Raw genomic sequence first — 16,630 nt, forward strand, 5'->3', positions numbered from 1 at the left:
CACTGGACACCATGTGATGGTTATGCATTCCTGGCATGGTGGATGCCACCCTTGCCCTGTTGCTGCAGGTATCCTGACAATCAAGGCAGCTATATATCCGTGGGCAATAAAGGTTTACTTTGTTAATGGTGTTTCATTATCACCTTCAGGTGTCCATCAGGCTGTTGCACACCAAGTCACTGCTCACCCATGTCAATCTAGATCCTGAACTCAATGACCCACAGTCCCACCCAGTGTGTTGTCTGGCCCCTGAACATTACAGTATGTTAAATGGAATAGGGGGATATATTGTATGCTTTTTTGGGTCAGCAAGAGCCACTTCCACACCAGGGAAAGCCCATACTGATGATGTTTCGTTGAATTGTTCACACGTTGGGAACTGGGGTGATGAAAAACTTTTTTGATGTGTGTACATCTTTGTGCATCCAGCAGCACCATCAATAAGGACTTTGCAGATATAGCTGTGTAGCTGGGATAGCTTATCACCAGGTGGTACTATGCCCTCACAAGAACAGGGTGATGCTATCACAGGCCATGATCTATCAGAAGGCCATGGTACTTGGCCTTGTACTTGGGATAATATCAGGTCACCACAACAGCATCTGCACTCTCATGGTACCCCCCTGAGCTGTTTACCATTAAGAATAGGTGGACTGACTCAATGAAGATGAATATTGCTACCATACCTGGTTTTCTCTCACAGACTCTGTGTGGGTTATTGGTGCTTATGCTGTGAATGACTCTTTGCTATGAACTGCTTTCTAAAGTATGTAGATTAGCAATATACTGATGATAAAACACTGTTTTCCATCATATCATTTACTGCATCTTGTGTTTGTGCAATAAAAAGGGTTGTTAGTTTACATAAACATATTATCAAGAAAAACTGAGAAATAAAAACATCAAATGTCCCGCATGCTAAAACTAAATGGCAAATGAGTGATAAATTAAAATTAATCACCTAAAAACATTGTTTCAAAAAGAGTTACAGATAACCTCAGCTGCACAATTTACTTCTGAATGCACCCTAATGAACCGTATCGAAACAGATATTGTAGGTAATAGCAATAACTTTTCAGTTTCCTCCACACAAACTATTTTTGATCTTGATAAAAACCAGTTTTTTTTTGACAAAGAAATAATCTAGTAACTATGTCAATAGTAGGTGACTGACAGTTTAGTCACATGTTCGAAGCCCAAATAAAGTGGTCATAATAGTTTCATTCATGGACCTTGCCATCAGGGGGGTGGTTACATCCCTCAGCGATACTGATGGCCATATCATAGCTGCAGCCTTGACGGAGAGGTGTGTGTTGATAGGTCAGACAAACGTGTGGTTCCTGAAGAGGGGCCTCAGTCTTTCCAGTAGTTGCAGGGACAACAGTCTGGATGATTGACTGATCTGACCTTGTAGCATGAACCAAACTGGCCTCACTATGCTGGTACTGTAAATGGCTGAAAGTAAGAGGAAACTACACCTGTATCTTTTTTTGAGTACTTTCAGCTCTACTATATGGTTAAATGATAATGGCTTCCTCTTGGGTAAAATACTCTGGAGGTAAATAGTCCCCCATTCATATCTCTGGTCAGGGAATACTTAGGAGGATGTGATGATCAGGAGAAACAAAACTGGCATTTTATGAATCATAGTGTGGAATGTTAGATCTCTTAATCAATCAGGTAGGTTAGAAAATTTGAAAAGGGAAATGGATAGGTCTCAGATAGATATAGTGGAATTAGTGAAGTTCAGTAGCAGTAGGAACAGGGCTTCTGGTCAGGTGAATACAGGGTTCTAAACACAAAATAATAATAAGAAGAAAACAGGATTGCAGTAACCTGCTATGAACAGCTCTGTGAATGCATTATCGTAGTCAAGATAGACATGAAACCCATACCTGCCACAATAGTACAAGTTTATATACCAACTACCTCCACGTATGACGAAGAGATTGAGGAAATGTATGATGAGATAAAAGAATTATTCAGATAGTTAAAGGAGATGAAAATGTAACTATAATGGAGGACTGGAAATCGACAGTAGGAAAAGATAGAGAAGGAAAAATAGTAGGTGAACATAGACTGGGAGAAAAGAATCAAAACGGGAGGCACCTGGTAGAATTTTGCACAGAAAATAATTTAATGATCGCTAACAGTTGGTTTAAGAATCTTAAAAATAGGTTGTATATGTGGAAGAGACCCGGAGACACTTTGAGGTTTCAGATTGATTATATAATGGCAAGACTTAGAAAAACATTTTCAGGGGCAGATGTGGACTCTTGACAACTTTTCATTGGTTATAAATTGTAGATTAAAACTGAAGAAAATGGAAAATGGTAGGAAATTAAGTAGATGGGACTTGGATAAGTTGAAAGAACCTGAGGTTGCTGTAAGTTTCACAGGGAGAATTAGACAGTGGTTGACTAGAGCAGCGGAAAAGAAAACAGTATAAGATGAATGAGTAGCTTTAAGACATGAAATAGTGAAGACAGCAGAGGATCAAATAGTTAAAAAGACAAGGCGTAATAGAAATCCTTAGATAACACAAGACATTTTGAATGTAACTGATGAAAGGAAAAAATATAAAAATACTGCAAACAAGGAGGTGAATGGGAATTCAAACATCCAAGAAATGAGATTGACGGGAAGTGCAAAATGGCTAAGCAGGAATGGCTATAGAACAAATGTAAGAATTTAGAAGTATATTTCACTAGGGGAAAGATAGATAGCACCTACAGGAAAATTAAAGAGGCCTTTGGGGAGAAGAGAAGCAGCTGCATCAATATCATGAGCTCAGATGGAAAACCAGTCCCAAGCAAATAAGGGAAAGGTGAAAGGTGGAAGGAGTATGTAGAGGGTCTATACAAAGGATATGAACTTGCAAACAGTATTATAAAAAGAGTATTGGACATAGATGAAGATGAGATGGGAGATATGAGACTGTGAAAGGAATTTGAAGAGCTCTGAAAGGTTTAAGTCAAAACAAGGCCTGAAAGTAAACAATATTCCATCAGGACTACAAATGGCCTTTGGAGAGCCAGTCATGACAAAACTCTTTCATCTGATGTGCAAGACACATGAGACTGGCGAAATACCCTCAGACTTCAAGAAGAATGTAATAATTCCAATTCCAAAGAAGGCAGTTGCTGACAAGTGTGAAAATCACTGAACTATCAGTTTAATATGTCATGGTTGCAAAATACTAATAGGAATTCCTTACAGAAGAATGGAAAAACTTGTACTAGCTGAACTTGGAAAAGATCAGTTTGGATTCCAGATAAATGCGAGGCACTGCTGATCCTACAACTTATCTTAGAAGATAGGTTAAGGAAAGGCAAATCTACATTATAGCATTTGTAGACATAGAGAAAGCTTTTGATAATGTTGACTGGAATACACTCTTTGAAATTCTGAAGGTATCATGGATAAAATAAAGTGAGAAAAGCCTATTTCCAATTTGCACAAAAAAGGTAGCAGCTGTAAGGGTCAAGAACCATGAAAAGGAATCAGTGAGAAATGGTTGTAGCCTATTGTGAATGTAATTAAATCTGTACACTGAATAAGCAGCAAAAGAAACCAAAGAAAACTTTAGAGAAGGAATTAAAATTGAAGAAAAAGGTATAAAAACTTTGAGGGTTGCTGATGATGTAGTTCTGCCCACTGGAATCAACAAAATACATGACAAGGTTAATGGAATGTAGTTGAATAAAATCAGATGATGCTAAGGGAATTAGATTATGAAATGAGACACAAAGTAGTCAATGAGTTTTGCTATTGGGGTAGCAAAATAACTGATGGTGGCCAAAGTAGAGAGGATATAAAATGTAGTTTAGCAATAGCAACAAAAGCATTTCTAAAGAAGAGACATATGTTAACATCAAATATAGCTTTAAGTGTTATGAATTCTTTTCTGAAGGTATTTGTGTGGAGTGTAGCCATGTATGGAAGTGAAGCAGTTTACACAAAAAGTGAATAGAAGCTTCCAAAATGTTTAGACAAAAAGTGAATAGAAGCTTCCAAAATGTGGTACTACAGAAGACTGTTGAAGATTAAATGGATAAATCACGTAACTAATGAGGAGGTATCAGATAGATTATATAATGGTAAGACAGGGGTTTGGGAACCAGGTTTTAAAATGTAAGACATTTCCAAGGGCACATATGGAGTCTGACCACAATCTATTGGTTATGAACTGTAGACTAAAACTGAAGAAACTGCAAAAAGGTGGGAAATTAACGAGATGGGACCTGGATAAACTGAAAGAACCAGAGGTTGTACAGAGTTTCAGGGAGACCATAAGTGAACAATTGACAGGAATGGGGGAAAGAAATACAGTAGAAGAAGAATGGGTGGCTTTGAGGGATGAAATAGTGCAGGCCACAGAGGATCAAATAGGTAAAAAGACGAAGGCTAGTAGAAACCCTTGGGTAACAGAAGGAATATTGAAATTAATTGATGAAAGGAGAAAATATAAAAATGCAGCAAATGAAGCAGGCTAAAAGGAATACAAACGTCTCAAAAATGAGATCGACAGGAAGTGCAAAATGGCTAAGCAGGGATGGCTAGAGGACAAATGTAAGGATTTAGAGGCTTATCTCACTAGGGGTAAGATAGATACTGCCTACAGGAAAATTAAAGAGACCTTTGGAGAAAAGAGAGCCACTTGTATGATTATCAAGAGCTCAGATGGAAACCCAGTTCTAAGCAAAGAAGGGAAAGCAGAAAGATGGAAGGAGTATATAGTGGGTCTATACAAGGCCGATGTACTTGAGGACAATATTATGGAAATGGAAGAGGATGTAGAAGAGGATGAAATGGGAGATACAATACTGCGTGAAGAGTTTGACAGAGCACTGAAAGATCTGAGTTGAAACAAGGCCCCGGGAGTAGATAACATTCCATTGGAACTACTGATGGCCTTGGGAGAGCCAATCCTGGCAAAACTCTACCATCTGGTGAGCAAGATGTATGAGACAGGCGAAATATCCTCAGACTTCAAGAAGAATATAATAATTCGAATCCCAAAGAAATCAGGTGTTGACAGATGTGAAAATTACCGAACTATCAGTTTAATAAGACACAGCTGCAAAATACTAACGCATATTCTTTACAGCCGAATGGAAAAACTGGTAGAAGCCGACCTCGGCGAAGATCAGTTTGGATTCCGCAGAAATGTTGGAACACGTGAGACAATACTGACCCTACGACTTAATCTTAGAAAACAGAGTAAGAAAAGGCAAACCTACATTTCTAGCATTCGTAGACTTACAGAAAGTTTTTGACATTATTGACTGGAATACTCTCTTTCAAATTCTTAAGGTGGCAGGGGTAAAATAAAGGGAGCGAAAGGCTATTTACAATTTGTACAGAAATCAGATGGCAGTTATAAGAGTCGAGGGGTATGAAAGGGAAGCAGTGGTTGGGAAGGGAGTGAGACAGGGTTGTAGCCTATCCCTTATGTTATTCAATCTGTATGTTGAGCAAGCAATAAAGGAAACAAAAGAAAAGTTTGGAGTAGGTATTAAAACCCATGGAGAAGAAATAAAACTTTGAGGTTCACCAATAACATTGTAATTCTGTCAGAGACAGAAAGGGACTTGGAAGATCAGTTGAACGGAATGGACAGTGTCTTGAAAAGAGGGTATAAGATGAACATCAACAAAAGCAAAACGAGGATAATGGAATGTAGTCAAATTAAGTTGGGTGATGCTGAGGGAATTAGATTAGGAAATGAGACGCTTTAAGTAGTAAATGAGTTTTGCTATTTGGGGAGCAAAATAACTGATGATGGTCGAAGTAGAGAGGATATAAAATGTAGACTGGCAATGGCAAGGAAAGCGTTTCTGAAGAAGAAAAATTTGTTAACATCGAGTATAGATTTAAATGTCAGAAGTCGTTTCTGAAAGTATTTGTATGGAGTGTTGCCATGTATGGAAGTGAAACATGGACGATAAATAGTTTGGACAATAAGAGAATAGAAGCTTTTGAAATGTGGTGCTACAGAAGAATGCTGAAGATTAGATTGGTAGATCACATAACTAATAAGGAGGTATTGAATAGGATTGGGGAGAAGAGAAATTTGTGGCACAACTTGACTAGAAGAAGGTATCGGCTGGTAGGACATGTTCTGATGCATCAAGGAATCACCAATTTAGTATTGGAGGGCAGCGTGGAGGGTAAAAATCGTAGAGGGAGACCAAGAGATGAATACACTAAGCAGATTCAGAAGGATGTAGGCTGCAGTAGGTACTGGGAGATGAAGAAGCTTGCACAGGATAGAGTAGCATGGAAAGCTGCATCAAACCAGTCTCAGGACTGAAGATCACAACAACAACAACAATGAGGAGGTACTGAATGGAACTGAGGAGACAAGAAATTTGTGGCACAGCCTGATATAAAGAAGGGGACACATTCTGAGACATCAAGGGATCACCAATTTAGTATTGGAGGGATGGGTGGGGGTAAAAATTGTAGAAGGAGACCATGAGGTGGATACAGTAAACAGATTCAGAAGGATGTAAATTGCAGTAGTTATTCAGAGATGAAGAGGCTCACACTTGATAGAAGAGCATGGAGAGCTGCATCAAACCAGTTTTTGGGCTGAAGACTACAACTACAATAACAAATTTTTTCAACTAACGTTTCTCCAGATTTTAATGTTGCTGCACATGCAACATGTATCCTTCAGTGTGAGATAAACTTCCACTTCTATGTTTATGTAACTAATTTATTCTGACTGCCTGTACTTCGGAAGTGTTATAAGATAGCTTTTGTATATGTTGGTCAAATATGTCTGGGCACAGATTTTTCTACTGCAGTAACATGTTCTTCAAAAACCTGTTTATGTACAAGAGCATTGTTTGTTTGTGAATAGTCTGCTGTGGTCATTTATTTTTCATGATGTTATAGTTTCAAATTAAAAGGCCCATACAGTATGCAATTTTAAATGGAGAATGTATGTAGAGTGATTCCCTGTTAATGTTTCAAATTAAAAGGCCCATACAGTATGCAATTTTAAATGGAGAATGTATGTAGAGTGATTCCCTGTTAATGTTACAAACTTTCATGGATGATGGACACAAGTTGAGTCAAGGGGTCCTGGTCCACAAATGACTGAGTCCAAAGTTATAAGGGAAAAACATTCTGATAATTCTGCCAGTGTAATAAATCTACTGGTATTCTGTTAAGATTGTAGGATAAGCCACTTTCAGAGGTAGTGGTATAGAGCAAAACAAGAAAAAAATAAGTATATATAGGCTTTAAAATGCATATCTTAAGAGCTAAGAGCACTTATCCATCCTCTACTTAACAAGTGACCATACCTCAGAAGGTATGCATGTTAGAGACCATGATTACTGGACTTTTTTTCTTATTTTAGTTCATTCTACCAGCTCCAAATATGGAAACCCAAGAGCTTGTGACAGAAGAGATATGTTTCACAGTATTGGAGATGGACAAGTGACAATAGCTTTTAAGGCATGCACTTTAGAGCCCACGTTCGTTAGGGTTTTTTTTTTTTCTTGTTTTGTTCCATACTGACACCCTCTGAAAGTTTTACACCCCACAATCTTATCAACAACAGTACAAATGCATGCATTCTACTGTCAGAGGTATCAGAATGATTTTCACTCACAACTTCCAACTCAGTCTTTTGTGGAGCATGTCTCTTACCTCAAACTGATACATTTATCTTTCTCCGTCATTCCTGAATACTTGTAACATTGTCACAGTACCACTATGTATAGCCAAACACATGTAGGAGATTTTATAATGATGGACTGGTGTTTACATCTATAGATGGTGCAAAGAAGGGGCAGCCTGATTTGTTTTCACATTTGAGAAAACAATACATTGTAGAACTATATCAGATTTAATCCACCTACAAAGATGTTTTTTCAGTTATGTATCTAGCAACTAGGCACAATCTCCATCATATGCCATAATAAGTTCATGTCTTCCTGTTTTAATGTAAATAAGTAACAGTATAGATGTTGACTCTAAAATTATTTGTATATCTGAACACTTCTTAAAAAAGGAGATAATTCAGACACTTCCTTTACCAGGATACACGTTGGCTGGCAGTTTTTCTAGGAGCTCTTTGAGGTGTGGAGGAGTAGCCATGTATGTGAAAAACGGTATCCCATTTGAGTCAATTAATGTTTCAAAGTACTGCACTGAAAAGGTGTTTGAATGTTGAGCAGGTGTGGTTAAATTTAGTGGAGCTAAACTTCTTACTATTGTTATTTATAGATCCCAAGACTCCGATTTCACAACAGTTTTGCTAAAGCTAGAGGAGGTTCTTGGTTCACTTTATAGGAAATACAAAAAGTTAGTTATATGTGGTGACTTCAATATTAATTGTATAAGTGATTGTGCAAGGAAAAGGATGCTGGTAGACCTCCTTAATTCATATAATCTTACGCAAACCATATTCTTTCCAACGAGAGTGCAAGGGAACAGTAGAACAACCATAGACAATATTTTTGTTCATTCCTCATTACTAGAAAGGCATTCTGTTAGCAAAAAGGTGAATGGCCTTTCAGATCATGATGCACAAATTTTAAGTCTAAAAGATTTTTGTGCTGCAACACATGTTAAATATAGTTACCAACTTTTTAGGAAAGCAGATCCAGTTGCTGTAGAGACTTTTGTAAACCTTATCAAGGAACAAGAGTGGCAAGATGTTTGTAGTGCTGATACAGTAGACGATAAATATAATGCTTTCCTCAAGACTTTTCTCGTGATCTTTGAAAGTTGCTTTCCATTAGAACGTTCAAAACAGGGTACTAGCACAAACAGGCAGCCTGGGTGGCTGACTAAAGAGATAAGAATATATTGTAGAACAAAGTGGCAAATATATCAAAACGTTAGAAACAGTCACAATCTAAATGCAGCAGCCCATTACAAACAGTATTGTAAGGTGCTTAAAAAAGTTATTAGGAAGGCAAAAAGTATGTGGTATGCAGATAGAATAGCTAAGTCTCAGGATAAAGTTAAAACCATATGGTCAGTCATAAAGGAAGTGGCTGGTCTGCAGAGACAGGTCGAGGATATAGAATCAGTGTGTAGTGGGAATGTCCATGTTACTGATAAGTCACATATATGTACAGTATTTAATAATCATTTTCTGAATATAGCAAGTGAACTAAATAGAAACCTAGTTCCAACAGGGAATCATATAGCGCTCATAGAAAAAAGTGTTCCGAGACTGTTACCTGAAATGCTCCTCCATGATACTGACAAGAGGGAGATTGAGTTAATAATTAAATCACTAAAGACCAAGAACTCTCATGGATATGATGGGGTATCTAGCAGAATACTAAAGTATTGTTCCATGTATGTTAGCCCAGTACTTAGCCACATCTGTAACTTTACCTTTAGGAGTGGACGGTTTCCTGACTGATTAAAGTACTCGCTAGTGAAGCCACTTTATAAAAATGGAGACAGGGATAATGTTGACAATTATAGACCTATTTTTATGCCATCGGTGTTTGCTAAAGTTATCGAGAGGCTTGTATATACAAGATTACTGGAGCATTTAAATTCACATAATTTGCTGTCAAATGTACAGTTTGGTTTTAGAAATGGCTTAACAACTGAAAATGCTATAGCCTCTTTTCTCTGTGAGGTTTTGGATGGATTAAATAAAAGTTTGCAAATGTTAGAGGTTTTCTTTGATTTAACGAAGGCTTTTGACTGTGTTGACCACAAAATATTACTGCAGAAGTTGGACCATTATGGAGTAAGGGGAGTAGCTTACCATTGGTTCGCCTCTTACTTTAATAACAGAAAGCAGAAGGTAATTCTCCGCAATATTGAGAGTGGTAGTGATGTTCAGTCACAGTGGGGCACTGTTAAATGGGGCGTTCCCCAAGGGTCGGTGCTGGGGCCGCTGCTGTTTCTTATTTTTATAAATGATATGCCTTCTAGTATTACAGGTGATTCAAAAATATTTCTGTTTGCTGATGACACCAGCTTGGTAGTGAAGGATCTTCTGTGTAATATTGAAACATTATCAAATAATGTAGTTCATAAAATAAGTTAGTAGCTTGTGGAAAATAATTTGATGCTAAATCACAGTAAGACTCAGTTTTTACAGTTTCTAACTCACAATTCAACGAGAACTGATATTTTAATCAGACAGAATGGGCATATTATAAGCGAGACAGAACAGTTCAAGTTACTAGGTGTTCGGATAGATAGTAAGCTGTTGTGAAAAGCCCATGTTCAGGATCTTGTTCAGAAACTAAATTCCGCTTTATTTAGCATTAGAACAGTATCTGAAATAAGTGACATTTCAACACGAAAAGTACTCTACTTCGCATATTTTCATACGCTTATGTCATATGGTATTATTTTTTGGGGTAATTCTTCTGATTCAAAAAGGGTATTTTGGGCTCAAAAACAGGCTGTTTGAGCTATGTGTGGTGTAAGTTCGAAAACCTCTTGTCGACCCCTATTCAATAGTCTGGGAATTTTGACATTGCCCTCACAGTATAAATTTTCTTTAATGTCATTTGTTGTTAGCAATATTAGCTTCTTCCCAAGAGTTAGCAGCCTTCACTCAGTTAATACTAGACAGAAATCAAATCTGCATGTGGAATGCACTTCCTTGACTCTTGTGCAGAAAGGAGTGCAGTATTCTGCTGCATCCATTTTCAATAAGCTACCACATGAACTCAAAAATCTTAGCAATAGCCCAAACACTTTTAAGTTTAAACTGAAGAGTTTCCTCATGGCTCACTTCTTCTATTCTGTCGAGGAGCTCCTGGAAGAGATAAAAAATTAAGCAGATTCCAGTGTTACATTCTTCGTTTTCTTTATTTAAATTAACGACTTGTTGCCTGAATATGTTTCTTATATTTCATTTTATCTGTTTCTACAATCTACAACTGAATATGTTTCTTATATTTCATTTTATCTGTTTCTACAATCATGTTATAATTCCATGTATTGACTCGTTCCATGACCATGGAGACTTCTCCTTAATGTGGTCCCATGGAACAATAAATAATTTTTTTTAAAAAAAAAAAGATCTATGTGAATTCCTTTCACAGGTTAATTTTAGATTTCATCTGCATTGTTAAGAGATTTATAATTATGTGTGTGGCAATAGACTACTATATAAAGACAAGTCTCTGTTTATATAAAAAGTGGCGACATCTTTAACAAAAATCTGGAAAATTTCTTGACTAATTTGCTTCATATTTTCAAATGATACTCTAATAAACATTCAGAAGGACATAGGGTACACATATTTCAATATACAGGGTATATAAATACAATATAAATAGGTCTCCCTAATTAAAGTTCCAGTTTCAAAATGCTGTAGAAAGAGAACCAGTGCTCAGAATAGCATCAAATTTGAGCAGCAAACTTTGTTTTCATTAGTTTTGCCTTTGTTTCCAGTTTTTACTGGTTAAATAGTATGTCCACTAAATACACACCACTAATGTAAACTGTCTTCTGTGAATTCATTGAAGACCACTGATGGAACTATGGAAATATGCTCTATATGGTACTGCTTAAGCTCCTACATATGCACCAACCAACCAATTGGCAAATTGTGTGTATGTGAATGCTTTGGTCAACCAACTCACTGGTTTTTCTTGACGTTGGTTGGCTGGTTGGGAACAAAGTGGTAGAGAATACATGGAGAGGCTGTGTCATGTTATTTAGTGCTCCTCTGGTACCATGTCATACTACTAGCTGCCATGTTTCTGCAAGTAACTCTGCAATTATTTTGAAAGCTAGAGACTTCATGTATGGATTACACAATTGTGTAATTCCTCTTTGGAATTGTGTCTGCTGTGTGCTCAAAGTATAAATGGATGCACACATCTTGAAAAAGATTGAAGATTGGTGTGTATACATTTACATGTTCTGTAACTGTGCAGTGTTTTGCATATGTTGATGTATTAGTTTCCTTCTATAACAGAGCTTGTTTCATCTAAATTCTCCATAGAATATACCTTAAGCCATACAATAGCCCAATAAATTTGTGGCAGTGGAGAAGACTGACGAAGACTTGCATTGTACTTCATGACATCTCCGAAATGCCAGTAGCACAATATAAGAGGTTTTTATTGTGACTGAAAACTTACAGTAGTTGTTGGATGGAAGGTATGATGAAGTACATCTTTTTTATGAGTAATAAAATAAGTTATTAAGTTTCTGAGGGTTGCAATACACATTACTCCAATAATCATTTTTCTTTTGCTATCTGGAAATTTTTAATGAAGTATGATTTCACATTATAAAATATGTACTACAGATGTGAAAAGTCTGTAATTTACTGTTAACAGATAGTTACTTGTTTGAAGTTATAGGTTCAGATTATGGTAGGAGCACTTTGTATGTAAATGAAAAAGTGCAAATTATTCTGTGAAACAAACTTTGTATGACTTTATACATGGTAGTCATTTTGCAAAATCTGGATCTATAAAATAAGAGGGCGGTAAACTAATTCAGAAGAAAGCTGGTTCACCTAGCCAGTATCATAAGTATTAAAGGCATAGACTTAAATAGCCATACAACAACTTCATTCTATACCCAACTAGTTGGGTGGGTTAGGTCATAATGTACTCAAGCCCTGAGTCAGAGTTTACATATTTAATACACATAGCATACAGGTTATTCCACTTATTTCAAATACAAATTTATAACCATACTCTAAATACAATTTATAAGAAATCAAACTTTTGCCAGTACTTTTTTCTTTTAAGTTTGTTGTCCAGAGCTTGTGTATTACACATATCTCCAATTGATTTTGAATTTATCTTTATTGGATGCGCCTTATGTATACTGAAGGGTGTATTATACCACACAAACACTGAAACTAAACTAAATACTCCAGACTATTTCTTCTTATTGTTAATTTCATGCAGTCTAGGACTGCAGTATTTGTATGGATGTGTTACAGTAATTGTTGAAAGATGATGTATGCCAAGTGTTCACTCATCATTATCTGTGGTATTTTGCTTCTGCCAGTAACTACTTAAAATTAACAGTTGGACTTTATTTCATAGTTATTTTAGGCATTATTAGTCTCTATCTTATTTCATGCCTCTTTCTTTTGATTTCTGGAAACATGATGGGGGGCTGTTCAATTTCCTTCACTCTGGTGATGTTGTTGCCTCTCTTTCACTGTGCATCACCACCTGACAGGTGATGTAATTTATGTTCACTGCAGTGTCTATTTTTTTTTATTATACAGTAGCCTATGTTTTTCCTTATGGTTCAAAGTATCTCCATACCAAATGTCATCAAAATTGATTCAGCAGTTTAGTGGTCAAAACATAACAGTCAGAGTTACTTTAAAGTTTAATAATGTTAGTATGATGACTGTATTAATCACATTTAACATTTTAATTATATAGAAGATATTAATCAATAAAAGTGTTTTCACAAGTATGATACAGTTCAAATGTCAGAAGAGTAAATAGGTTTCTCAAAGAGTTATATTGTCTCTTCCTTTCCATTAGCTGATTTTAATTAAATAGCCTATATGTTGTTTTACGGTATGCTGAAGTTACCTGTAAAAAACCCTATCAAAATTTGTCTCACAATTTTGGAAATTAGAATGTTCAAACAAACAGACATACATGATGGATTTACAGTTTTATTATTAATTTAGATATAAATATATCAGCTTCATTGTAGAAGTGTTTTTTCCCCTAAATTGAGCCTAGTGCCATGCCTTCTGCTATGAAGAGCAATGTAGTAATTACAGTAGCTAAATGCTTAATTTCTTATGTACATGTTGGTGCATGTATTAGACGATTTGGCCGCCACTATTTGTGGTCTTTGTTCTTCAAATCTGAAATGAGCTTCTTATAATTATAAGGGATGTATGTTACGCAACCTACATGAATAAATCAATAAAGTTTATATGAACATCATATTTTATTTGCTTTGCCTTACCATGGCATATTTCCTCAGGGAACTATAAAACATGTTCCAGATTTCAGGAATCATTTAAGATAATAACTGTGGTGATACAAGTGCACTCATTTCAGGTCCTTGTAACTTCTGCCAGCATACAAGAGACCATAATGTAGCTAATGGCCACTCCTCACAGTTTACAGCTCCTCTCACAAATGTATTATTTCTTCCTGAATGAGAATTTCACTCTGCAGTGGAGTGTGCAGTGATATGAAATTTCCTGGCAATTTAAAACTGTGTGCCGGACCGAGACTCGAACTTGGGACCTTTGCCTTTTGTGGGTAAGTGCTCTACCAACTGAGCCACCCAAGCACGACTCACGCCCTGTCCTCACAGCATTACTTCTGCCAGTACCTTGTCTCCAACCTTCCGAACTTTGCAGGAGAGCTTCTGTAAAGTTTGGAAGGTAGGAGAAGAGGTACTGGCAGAAGTAAAGCTGTGAGGATAGGGTGTGACTCATGCTTGGGTGGCTCAGTTGGTAGAGCACTTGCCCGCCAAAGGCAAAGGTCCCGAGTTTGAGTCTCAGTCCAGCACACAGTTTTAATCTGCCAGGAAGTTTCATATCAGTGCACACTCCACTGCAGAGTGAAAATCTCATTGTGGAAACATCCCTTAGGCTGTGGCTAAGCCATGTCTCCCCAATATCCTTTCCTTCAGGAGTGCTAGTTGTGCAAGGTTCACAGGAGAGCTTGTGTAAAGTTTGGAAGGTAGGAGATGAGGCACCGGCAGAAGTAAAGCTGTGAGGACGGGGCATGAATCGTGCTTGGGTGGTTCAGTTGGAAGAGCACTTGCCTGCGAAAGTCAAAGGTCCCGAGTTCGAGTCTTGATCCGGCACACAGTTTTAACTGCCAGGGAGTTTCATTCCATATTATTTCTTGTCACATATTAAAATTTGACAACATTCAGCAGCTCCAAAAAGCATGCTTCATCCATTCCTAAATAATTTCAAATCTCATGGGCTTCTAGCTCCTTAAGTATCAGTAACACAGCATGAGTGAATTTTTAACTTTGCATTACCCATTCCTTTGCCCACAGTTCTCTTTTGGCTTTTTCTTGGGATTGTTAGCTATCAAACAGCCTAGACAAATCCGATTTCCTGTTTCTGTATAATACCAAGTGGAATATCATTGAACATAACCTCAATGAACGTAAGTTAAACATTTTGAAACCAGTGATACAAGCAGGGTGCCATGTAATCATTGAATGAAATCAGTCCAGATGTGTGTTGCCTTACTGGAATTACTCAACTGGCTAGTCAGTCAGTTGGCTGACAAACAGGTGCATGTGTAGGGCCCTCTGATCATTCTTTGTGTTCACAAGTAATGAAAATCATTGTAAATATATAAAAACAAAGATTCCAAGACTTACCAAGGGGGAAAGCACCGGCAGACAGGCACAATGAACAAAACACACAAACACACACACAGAATTACTAGCTTTTGCAACCGATGGTTGCTTCTTCAGGAAAGAGGGAAGGAGAGGGAAAGACGAAAGGATGTGGGTTTTAAGGGAGAGGGTAAGGAGTCATCCCAATCCCGGGAGCGGAAAGACTTCCCTTAGGGGGAAAAAAGGACAGGTGTACACTTGCGCACACACACATATCCATCCGCACATACACAGACACAAGCAGACATATTTAAGTAATATGTATAGTGTTTGTTTTGTAGTAGGATGGCTAGCAGAACAGTTTTACTTCACTGATATTTTAAAATAGAACCAATCTCTGCTTTTATGCCTCATGTACTCCTCTTTAGTTATTGACTTTATCATTTCCTTTCATGATGCAGAATACAATGTTACAGTAGAAAATGAATAAAATACATCTTCTAATTGAATTCCACATTGTATTGTAATCCCATACCTTAAATGAAACAAGTTTCAGTTTAAACTTTTTTTTATAAATAAATAAAGTTGTTTTTACATATATACATAGAATGTTTGGTATAATATATGATGAATGGTGTATGAAATAAATAGAATTTTAATGCATATAAATAACCAAAAAAAGTTATCATCGTGTTTTCTTGTTGGCTTTCAACCTGCATTGCACGAATGCACACTTTTCTCTCTTAGATGCTGCCTGCCGGATTTTTTGTAATTGTTTAGCAGGGCCTGGAGGAAGAAGTAGCTCCATAACCCTGCAAACAAAACATATTTAGATTATTATTCAGAATACTGGCAACCTATTACATAATTATTTACGCTGTAATTTCACAATTTGATGTCAAAATTATTTTACTGAAGAAGGATCTATATGAAATATATGAAACATGTCATCCAGTTACTTTAAAACAATTACTATACATCCTCACATCAGCTACAGTCAATATACTGCATATTTATTTTTTGTTCAGTCCAGTGACCACATATTATGCAATATGTAAAAATGGATTTGAGTTTTTACATTTCCAGTTTATCAGTCTTACATAACTACTACTCATTTTATATTGATGATCTGGTGTGGACTTCATGATAATAAATATCAGTTATCATGCCTGTCTTGAAGAGGATAATACAGTCTCACTTTTCATTCTGCAACAATATCTACTGCCACTCTTAGTTTGCAGGAAGTTTTTAAACTTTCTGCTTAGTTGCAGCTTAGACAAACATTTTCCTCTGAACTACAATGTATTTTCTTTTAACTACAAATTTATTAAATATATTCTGCTGTAAAGTATTTATTTATGGG

The 16,630-nt window shown here is 36.7% G+C and overlaps 1 protein-coding gene across 2 annotated transcripts in view; it reads right to left on the reverse strand.

Annotated features, from left to right (window-relative positions):
• Positions 1–15,817: 15,817 nt before the first annotated feature.
• The window catches only part of LOC126299352 (uncharacterized), a 192,454-nt gene continuing 191,641 nt past the window's right edge, over positions 15,818–16,630 (reverse strand). The window contains exon 6 of one of the 2 annotated variants that reach the window (XM_049991207.1): positions 15,818–16,079. In XM_049991207.1, coding sequence (XP_049847164.1) covers positions 15,953–16,079 — 127 coding nt within the window. In that variant the 3' untranslated portion in view covers positions 15,818–15,952. The remainder of the gene's footprint in view (positions 16,080–16,630) is intronic. The other variant, XM_049991206.1, reaches the window with a different exon arrangement.

The sequence above is a fragment of the Schistocerca gregaria genome, chromosome X, assembly GCF_023897955.1.
Source record: "Schistocerca gregaria isolate iqSchGreg1 chromosome X, iqSchGreg1.2, whole genome shotgun sequence".
NCBI classification, from domain to species: Eukaryota; Metazoa; Arthropoda; class Insecta; order Orthoptera; family Acrididae; genus Schistocerca; species Schistocerca gregaria.